The sequence below is a fragment of the Pediculus humanus genome, genomic scaffold (genome assembly GCF_000006295.1).
Source record: "Pediculus humanus corporis 1103172107910 genomic scaffold, whole genome shotgun sequence".
NCBI classification, from domain to species: Eukaryota; Metazoa; Arthropoda; class Insecta; order Psocodea; family Pediculidae; genus Pediculus; species Pediculus humanus.
Genome location: NW_002987483.1, coordinates 668,948 through 679,802, shown reverse-complemented (window position 1 = coordinate 679,802; position 10,855 = coordinate 668,948). Strand labels below are relative to the sequence as shown.

General features: G+C 30.5%; 1 protein-coding gene across 1 annotated transcript; it reads left to right on the top strand.

The window, feature by feature from the left end:
* Positions 1–5,813: 5,813 nt before the first annotated feature.
* On the top strand, positions 5,814–10,656 carry Phum_PHUM400380 (ADAMTS-1 precursor, putative; the record flags this gene model as incomplete). The annotated part of the gene is made up of 16 exons (XM_002428735.1): positions 5,814–5,828; positions 6,281–6,458; positions 6,554–6,765; positions 6,856–7,070; positions 7,158–7,307; positions 7,389–7,535; positions 7,621–7,774; positions 7,874–7,963; positions 8,057–8,266; positions 8,372–8,477; positions 8,569–8,696; positions 8,783–8,903; positions 8,985–9,111; positions 9,199–9,316; positions 9,399–9,661; positions 9,756–10,656. 16 exons carry the CDS (start codon positions 5,814–5,816, stop codon positions 10,654–10,656), a joined length of 3,135 nt encoding a protein of 1,044 aa, XP_002428780.1.
* Positions 10,657–10,855: the final 199 nt, after the last annotated feature.

Genomic DNA, 10,855 nt, shown 5'->3' with positions numbered 1-10,855 from the left:
ATTTTCATGGAAAAGAGAGAGAGAGAGAGAGAGAGAGAGAGAGAGAGAGAGAGATTCGACAAAAAAAAAAAACAAGACATGTCGCTGAACTTAAGGAGAAAAAAAAAAAAAATTCAAATTGCAAATGTTGTGTGTGCGTGTGTGTGTGTGCGTATGGGGGGACGAACGATGATGAAACTCCATATTTGGACGCAAATAAATATAATAATAATAATAATAATAATAATAATAATAATATAACAAAGCTCCTAAACGTCTTTATGTCAAACAAACTAACAAACGAACAAACAAACAAACAAACAAATGCATTCGGTTTACGACTCCAACTCAATTTCTACGACTACTACTACTACTACTACAACTTCATACATACATGCACTACCTTATTTTTTTTTTAATAATAATAATTATAAAATGAATGAATGAATGAATGAATGAATAATAATAATAATAATTAATAATAATAATTGTATTAATTTTAAACGATTATTATCATTAATAACTTTGTTGCCGATTTAATTTCAAACAATTTTCACATGTTTAATTATTATTATTATTATTATTATTTTCTCCAGCGAAAAAAAAAATAATAATAATAATAATAATAACCGCATATATACATTTTTAACGAATTTTTTTTTCTTTTCAGATTTAATTTCCCGTTCAAAAAAAAAAAAAAAAAAAAATTGTTTTTTTTTTTTAAAATGAAAAAATTATTATTATTATTATTATTATTATTAATACATTTGAAAATATATGACGATGACGTGGTGAATGGAGAAAATAAAAGAAAAAAATAATAATAATAATAATTGGTAATAGAAAAAAAAAAAAAAAAAAAAGGAAAAGCGAGAATTATCATGGGAATTATTATCATTATATTTTGTCATTTGCTGTGGGCAACGACGACGACGAAAAGTCTCACGGGGGATGATGCGTCGGAAATAAAACACGGTAAGTTTAAATCTATCAAATCAAAGATTTTTTTTCCCTCATAAGTTTTTTTTTAGGTTGGCACCCTGACTCATGGAAAATAAGACGTAGAAAAAGAAAAAACATAACAAAAACCTTGAAAAAAAAAAAAAAAAAAAAAAAAAAAATTTATTTTCACGGTCTTTGGCGATATTAACCAAAAAAAAAATTAAAGGCCGTCGTTTTTGATTTCTCACAAAATTTTTCATCGAACCTAACAATAATAATAATAATAACAACGAATAATACCTAACACGTAAAATTACGAGAAAATATATTTTCTAGATTTTTCCACGCGACCGGAACCGGAAATAATAATTCGATCGATCGTCACGACAAAAATATTTAGCTGAATGAATCGTTTTTTTTTTTTTTTCTCAACAATCCTGCGATCAAAACTGAACGACAAAAAAAAATTTGACGAAACAAGCAAATAATTTAATTAATAATAATAATAATAATGATAATAATAATAATAATAATAAATTAAATGTGTCACTACTATTGCGTAAAAATGTGACGTCAGAGAACAAAATGATCAAGACGTCATTTTAATTTAAAAAAAAATTTTTTTTTTTTTTTTTTTAACTTGCGACACGTGATTATAAATCGGCGCGACACGTCCGACAATGTGCGACAATCGACAGACACACAAACAAACAAACAAACAAACAAACAAAAAGTTTAAAAGTATTCTGTTATTATTACATTTTCCAGGTGTTGTTTAAGGTGTTACCCAAAAAAAAAAAAAAAAAATCAGGTAGCCCCCAAACCATTATTATTATTATTATTATTATTATTATTATTCTTTTTGAAAAATATTATTAATAACTTTTTTTTTTTTTATTTGTTTGTTTGTTTTATATTGTGAGGGTTGGGAGGGAGAAAGAAAAAAAAAAACAACAACAACCAGCCATACTTTTCTTCTTTTATACCTCATCGAAACTAAATGGGGGGAGGAGCGCGAGGGGGAGGGAGAAGCGGGGGGTAAAATAGAGAAAACGAAATTACCTTTAGGGTACGAAAAAGGGTATGTCGTTTGTTTACGTTTATTCGTTCGTTTGTTAGTTTGTTTGTTTTGCGTGCGTGCGTGTGCGTGCGTATATAATAATTGAAAGGTAGTAAATTTGGCACCGTCATTTTTTTTGTTTTTGTTTTCGTTTCCACGTAAGTGTCTCAAAAAAAAAAAAAAAAAATCCCAGACAAACGAAACAAAACAGTTCAGTCAACATAATTTAATTTGCAAACTAAACAAACAAACAAACAACAACAAAATGAAATAAATTTTTAGCAATTATTATAATTATCAGTTTGTTATTTAATTTTTTTTTTTTTTTTTTCGTTGGCGCCATAATATTTGACTCGAGGACTTTTGTACGAAAAAATATTTAGGTCAAACTAAAAAATTATGTCAATTAATTAATTTATTATTATTATTATTATTATTATTATTATTATTATTATTATTATTATCGTCCATGCAAAGGACATTGAAAAAAAAACGAGAATTTATTATCATTATCATCATTATTAATAATCGTATCGAATCGAAAATAAATTAATAAAATAATTAATTTTTCTTTTTTGTACGCACAAACTCACACGCACACACGCACGTACGAACGCATGGTTAGGTAGATAGATAGATGGATGGATAAGTTGGTAGGTAGATTATAAACATGGAAGAGAGAGAGAGAGAGAGAGAGAGAGAAAGGAAAAAAAGAAAAAAAATAATAATAAGCGGAATTCGGTCCTGTTTTAGACGGCGTGATTCAACCCGCCCGCCCAATGATTTGATTAGCTATTGGCGCCAAACTAGGCGCATGGCGCTTGGCGCCTACCACTCTTAAAACCGACGACGTCTCATCAACCTTAAAAAAAATGGTATATAACGTCTAGTTAGGGTCAAAATAATAATAATGATAATAATAATAATAATAATGAAGAATATCAAAAAAAAAAAAAAAAACCCAGTGGCGTGCATATTAAATTGCTATTTTTTTTTATTATCATCATCATCATCATCATCATCAGAATTTTTATATTTTTTTTTTTTCCCCCAATCGAATCCTAATCATCATCATCATCATCATCATCATCATCATCATCATTAATACTTTTATTGTATTTCGGATGAAAGACTTTGAAATGTTTTGTAGAAGTTGATGCCTATTTTTTTTTTTTACTGCCAATAATTTCCTATATTATTATTATTATTATTATTATTATCATCACGACGTCATTATTATTATTATTATCTTTTTTTTGTTTATTATTATTTCGTTAACTAAACAACACGATTGTTGGGGTAATAAAAATAACACGTAATACTTAGTTTTACGGATTTTTAACGACAACAACAACAACAACGTAATAATAATTATTTCCGATAAGATAATCCGCGTTGTAAAGGTCAAAGGTCTTCTTTTTTTTGTCAGTAATAAAAAAATTGCACTCGTGTAGGTGACCCCCCTCTTCCTCCCTCCCTCCCTCCCCTTTCCACACCATTAAATTTAATAAGAGAGAGAGAGAGAGAGAGAAAAAAAAAGATGAGTTTATTATTAGAATTTTTTTTTTACTAAAATAAATAATTATGTAACGTGGAAAGAAAAATTTAACAGGAAAGATTTACAACAAACAACCAAACAAACAACAATAGGCGAGAGATGAAAAACAAAATAAATAATATTCATTCATCTTTGCATACAAAAAAAAAAAAAAAAAAAAAAAAAAAAAAAAAAAAAACATAAAACCCATGAAATACGATACATAATATAACATTTGTGGCGTTGGCGCCACCACCACCAACAAACGACTTTTTAAAAAAAAAAAAAAAAAAAAAAAAACAATTTTTTTTTTCCTCTTTCTGTTTTCTATTATTATTATTATTATTATTATTATTATTATTTTTTAAACGAGTCGAAAGATTTTGTTGTTGTTGTTGTCGTTGATGACGTTGCAGCAGAAGATAGATATAAATCATTAACATTTTTTAAAATTAAATACTTTTAATAATAAACGTTTTTAGACATGATAATATTTTTTAATTCCCTTTTTTGTACCTTTTTCGAGTTTTTATTAATAATAATAATAATAATAATAATAATAATAATAATAATAATAATAATAATAATAATGATGATGATGATGATGATGATGATGATGATGATGATAATGATGATGCACAACGTGACGAATCGAACTTTATTTATTTATTTATTTATTTTTTATGTTCATTTCCTATTAGTTAGTTTTATAATCGATAAAATGCAAATAAAAATAAATAAATAAAAAAATTATTTATGTAAAAGTTTTGTATAAAAATAAAAATAAAAATAAAAATAAATAAATAAAAGGTTGCATTACGTTGGCGTAAATTTTTTTTTTTCAAAATAAATAACGAACGAACGAATGAATGAATGAGTGAATGAATGCAACGAACCGGTTATTTTTACGTTTATTTCGCCTTTTAATTCATTCATTCATTCATTCATTCATTGAATTTTATGTACTAAAATGTTTACGAAAGTTGCTTTTTTTTTTCTCTCTTTCTTTCTTTCTTTCTTAAAATAAAATTTTATCGTAAATTATTTATTACACGAAATGATTTCCGTTTTATGACGATGATGATGATGATGATGATAATGATGATGATGATTTACGCGCGATAATTTCATTCGCACATTTCGACACAAGATTTCGTTGGTGCCTACGTGTGAGGGGAAAGAAGAAAATCTATTAATTTGTTTTTTTTTGTTTTTTTTTTGTTTTTCAAGGTATTTATTCTGGAAAAGTGGAAAATTACACGATAACGATACCCGTGTTGGTAGACGACGAGGGTCAAGAATTAAATTCTTTAGATTTTTTTAAAAATCGTAAAAAACGAAGCACTTTCCCATCGAATTTAAATTATAAATTACGTATAGAAGGTGATGAACTCGTCGTTCAACTTTTTCCCAACAACGATTTCATATCGCCCAATTTAATCGTACAAAGATGGTCGAAAACGAATAGAACTAAAAGGAAATTAATACGTCGGAAAAATCACTCATCGAAAGGTATCATTATTATTATTATCATCATTGCAAAAAAAATAATAATAATAATTCGAATCGTACTCGTTACATTTTTTTTTTTTAATAATCAATAATTAATTATAATGATAGATGAAACGCAACCGGAAAATAACGAATTCGAAAATAATGATGATGATGATGATGACGACGAGGAGAAAAAAAGAAGAAGAAGAAGGGAAACGGAAATAAAAAAAAGAGCGACAGCAAATACAATCCAATCAAACAACGATATTGATATTGAATGCCATTATAGAGGAAAAGTAAAAGGTCAAACGAGGTCGAGGGTCGCCATTTCCGTTTGTAAAAACGGTTTGGTAAGTCCTTACACGATTATTATTAATATTATTATTATTATTATTATTATTATTATTATTATTATTTATTTATTTATTTATTTGTACGGTCATTCGTCATAAGAAATCCATTTTTTTTTTTTTTTTGTTGATTGCATAACACGTTTGTTGCATAATTTTTTTTTTTTTTTTTAAATAGGAACGTTTGCAATTATTTATCTAATTTATTTCCACCGTGTCAAAAGTATTTTAAAAAATAATAATAATAATAAATGACGAAATGATTTTTAATCACGTGACAATTAATCACAACTTCCGGTACCCAAAACAATTTTGTGTTTCGACCTTCACTTTGTAAAAACGTTAAACAATGTCTTCTCTCTCTCTCTCTCTCTCTATTATTTCTCAGTTGGGATAAAGAATCATAGATAATTGAAGAAAATAATAATAATAATAATAATTTAAAATTTAAATGCTCCGTTATTATGTAAATTTGACCCCCCCCTCTCTCTCTCTATTAAGGTAATTTTACATGCGAAAAATAATTGAAAACAAAAACGAAAAAAAAAAATGTAATAAATTTAAATTTAAATTTTTTTTTTTTCTATCTTAAATTCTCACGAATCTTGCAAAATTATTATTATTATTATTATTTTTTAACAAAAAAAAAAACGTTAATTATCCAAATCCGAGTCATAAATTTTATGTAAACACAAAAACATCAAAACCGAAACGGGGTGGACGATGGGGGGGGGGCGGGGAAATAATTGAAAATTAATTGTTTAATTGAAAAGAAGTTTTCCCGTCGGGGAGAGGAGGAGGCAAGTTGGTACAAGAATATTTCGCACGCACGTAAATAAGAATCGAGAAAATATCGGGGGAGGGGAGGGAAAGGAATATAGGAAAGGAAACGATTTTTTTTTTTTTTTTTTTTTACAGGCTGGAGTCATAGTATCGGAAAAACATGGAGAATATTGGGTCGAACCCGTTAAAGAAAATCATTCAGCGGAAGGGAAAAAGCCACATATTATTTTTAAAAGAGCAACCGTCGTACCTGAAAATAAAAAAAAGAAAAAGAAAAAAAAGAAAAAACACGAAAAAAATTGCGGGACAAGAGGTAGACATTTTTTTTTTTTTTTATTATAATTTTTTATAAAATTAAGGAGGTATCGTTGGTAAGAATGGTAATAAACCTAAAGACTTCTTTTTAAGAACCTAGAAGATTAAAAGAAATGAAATTGGAATGGCAGGAGCAACCTGGAAAAATGAAAGTCAAAGGAAGGGGAAGATCAAGGAAAAACCGTTGGAGACGATCCGTTAGCAAAGAAAGATACGTCGAAGCTTTAATCGTTGCCGACACGTCCATGATTAAATTTCATCAGGATACCTACGTTGAAACGTACCTTCTCACCATTATGAACATGGTACGGACGACATGTATTCATTTTTTTTTTCTCTTACGTCGAGTTTTCTTTTCTTTTATCGTTTGCTTATATATGTATGTCTGGTATCAGGTTTCTGCTTTGTACCAAGATCCGAGTATAGGGAATCAGGTTAACATTGCCGTTGTCAATGTCATTCTCCTTGACGAAGATGCTCATTTGGACGGTTTGAACATTACCGTGAACGCGGATAAAACTCTTGAAAGTTTTTGCAAATGGCAGGAACAACAAAATTTCGAGGGAGACGATCATCCCAATCACCACGACGTTGCCATACTCATAACGAGGTTTTTATTTATTTATTTATTTATTTTTCATCGTGACGTCATCTCATTTTCATTCATTCTCATCTTTTTTCTTCTTTTTTCGAGTAGGGAAGATATTTGCGCTCGAAGTAATACTCCTTGTGGAACTCTCGGTGTCGCTCACGTCGGTGGAATGTGCGAAAAAGAAAGAAGTTGTAACGTTAACGAAGATAATGGTATAACCGTCGCTCACACGATCACTCACGAATTGGGACACAAGTGAGCCGACATTTAAGTCTTTTCTCTCCATCCTCCTCCTGTTGTTGTCCTTTAAATTTTGAGTTATGAATTTGTTTTTAGTTTTGGAATGTATCACGATACGGAAAAAATTGGTTGCTCCAGAAGAAACGGTACCACGCAACACGTTATGACTCCAAGTTTCGAAGCGGACACTGTTGAAATTGCATGGTCTGCTTGCAGTCGAAGAGACATAACAAATTTTTTAGAGTAAGTCACGCACTCGTTCACGCACTTACACACATAAATAAACACACTAATTTTTTTTTTTTTTTTTTTTTTTTTTTTTTTACAGTAAAGGTTTGGGAAAGTGCCTCGATGACAAGCCGACTCCAGATGAAAATTTCGAATATCCGGAACTACCTCCAGGAGCCATTTACGATGCTAGTTTTCAGTGTCAATTGCAATTCGGTAGCAAAGGAATGGAAGTTTGCACACCTCTCCCCGAAGTAATAATTCCTTTTAATTCCTTCCTTTTTTTTTTTATTCAAATTAGTTTTTTCGTTTTTTCGTCCTTCATTTTTCTGTTTTTTTTTTTTTCTCCTTAGATTTGTTCCCGATTGTGGTGCGTCGTCGATGGAGTGTGTACCACAATGTTAAAACCGGCTGCTTCCGGTACCGTTTGCGGAAAGAATATGGTTAGAACATGGCTGACTGTCGTAAAATTTTTCCCATCGAAAATCACATTTGGATAATTAAAAACTGGTTCCTCTTTTATTTTTCCATTTCAGTGGTGCATTAATCAACAATGCGTGCCGATAAGTGATAAGCCAGATCCGATAGATGGGGGATGGGGCGAATGGGGAGAATGGAGCGAATGTAGCAGATCATGCGGAGCCGGAGTCGCAATAAAAGAAAGAAATTGCGATTTTCCGACTCCGGCTTACGGAGGAAAATTTTGCATAGGAGAAAGGAAAAAATATAAAATATGTAATACAGAGGTCAGCATTAACCTAGGACTTATTTTCTCTCTCTCTCTCTCTAAAATTAAATTAATATATATCGCGATTATTTATAATAATAATAATAATGATTTTTTTTTTTAGAATTGTCCGGATAATACTCCGTCTTTTCGAGCCGTTCAATGTTCAAATTACGACGATAAACCGTTTCACGGTAAAAAATACAAATGGATTCCGTATTTCGATAAAGGTATAACCATCACGGATTATATAATATATATCCGTTTTCTAAAATTTCATTTTCGAAATTATCCTTTTTCGTTATTTTTGTTTTTCCGCAGCGGAACCCTGCGAATTGTATTGCTCCGATGAAAAAGACACGATAATCGTACCGAAGGGTGGAGCAGCTAAAGATGGAACCCCTTGCAGAGTAGGAACGCGAGATATGTGCATTGGAGGAATTTGCAAAGTAAAATTAATTCGTAATTAATTCTTTTTTAAATGATAATGATAATGATAATAATAATAGTAATCGTAACGACGGTGATCTTTTAGAAAGTCGGATGCGACTGGATGGTTGATTCGGATGCTAAAGAAGACAAATGCGGAATATGTTTGGGAAACGGAGAGCAATGCGATACGATATCCGGAATTTACAACACGAGTTCCGGTTCCGGTAAGAAATTTAATCATCGTTTGAAAAGAGTTTTCCCCCCTCACGTAAAATTTTTTTTTTTTTTTTTTTTTTTTATTAAAGGTTACACGGAAGTTGTTATAATTCCCTCGGGAGCTCGAAACGTTTACGTAGAAGAATTGAAAAGTTCAAAAAATTATTTGGGAATCGGAAGTGCAACGAGTGAAAAATTTTATTTAAACGGAAAATTGTACGTTTTGTAATATATAAAAAAAAAGTATAATAATAATAATGATAATAATAATGATAATAATAATGATAATAATGATAATTTTAGGGAAATAACTCTTTCCGGAGAATACGAAATAGCTGGATCTATCGGATTGTACGAAAGAGAAAAAGATACGGAACGGATACACATTCCCGGACCGTTAAAAGAAGACATCGTCATATACGTAATTTAAATTTTTTCGGTATTATTATTATTATTATTATCGTCCGCGTCATTTTTTTTTTTTTTTCGTTTTATTTCGATAGATAATATACCGGGGAAAATTTAAAAACATGGGAATCACATATAATTACACGATATCAAAACCCACGGCGGCAACCGAACGAGAATACGAATGGTATTTTTCCGAATGGTCATCGTGTTCCGTATCCTGCGGTAGCGGTCATCAAATGTCATTTCCGGTTTGCAAAGAAAGAACTTTCGGAATAGTAGACGATGGAAAATGCGAAAAGGATAAAAAACCGGATAAGAAAATGAGAGTTTGCAACACTCAACATTGTCCGACGAGGTGAAAATGTCGAAGAATTTATTTTTACCCGCGCGTGGTGTTTTTGATTTTTATACAAAAAAAAAAAAAAAGAAAATTTTTCCGTCTTTTTCAGGTGGTGGACGGGTCCGTGGCAACTATGTCCGGCAACGTGCGGTGAATATCCAAAAATATTACGTAAAAGAACGGTTTTGTGCATAGAACAAATCGATCAAGAGCCCTTGGTTTACACTCAACCTCCGAATTTACGTCACCACGGCGGAATCGAATATTTAGAATCGGAAACGAGAAATAAAAAATCACTCAAACAATATTTAGAAGAAGAAGAAGAAGAACAGCAACAATTCAAAAAAGATGACAAAACGTTTATGAAAGAGTTTTTGGAAGAGGAAATAATGGCTTTGCCGGATGTGCAGTGCAAGGGACAGGAAAAACCGTACGAACAAGAGCCCTGTCCGAATCTTCCCCCATGCGGATCCCCGGAAAAAAACAGTTTAAAATCCGACGGGGGACCGGCATCATCCGTTCGTTTCGAAAACGGTTTCACCGAATCCGAAATCAATTGCACGGAATTGTCATCGGACAACGCGAGTCGAAACGCGACGAATTGCGAATGGTTGAAAACGTTAGAGAAAAAGGGTAAAAAAATAAGACACGAATTGAGAAAAAGTAACGAAACGTTAAAAATAATATACGGCAATGTAAACAACAACAACAACAACAACCGTGACGTCAGCAGGAAAACATTCAACAACAGGAGAAATAAAAAAATCAAAAAGAAAAAAAAAGACAAAACGAAAAAAAATTTTAGGGGAACCGGAGATGTGGAAGAATTATCATCATCATCATCATCATCATCCATATCGAATTTTAAAATCCGTAACAACAAATCGAATTCAAACGATTACGACGAATCGATCGATAATAAATCGACGGCAAAAACGATTCCTATAACAAATTATCTATATTATAAATCTCAAAGGAAAAATCGGCGGCAAACGTTTACACAACCGTAGTAGACAAAATGGCGTCCAACGTGCACAAAATTTAAATATAACGTTTATCAGTATTTACAACAACAACAACAACAAAAAATTCATATTTCTTACATGCAACAAATTATTTTAAGGCTTTAATAACATTAACAATAACAATAATAATAATAATAATAAATTTTATAACCGTTTGTTTTTTTTTTTAACATACATAATTTTC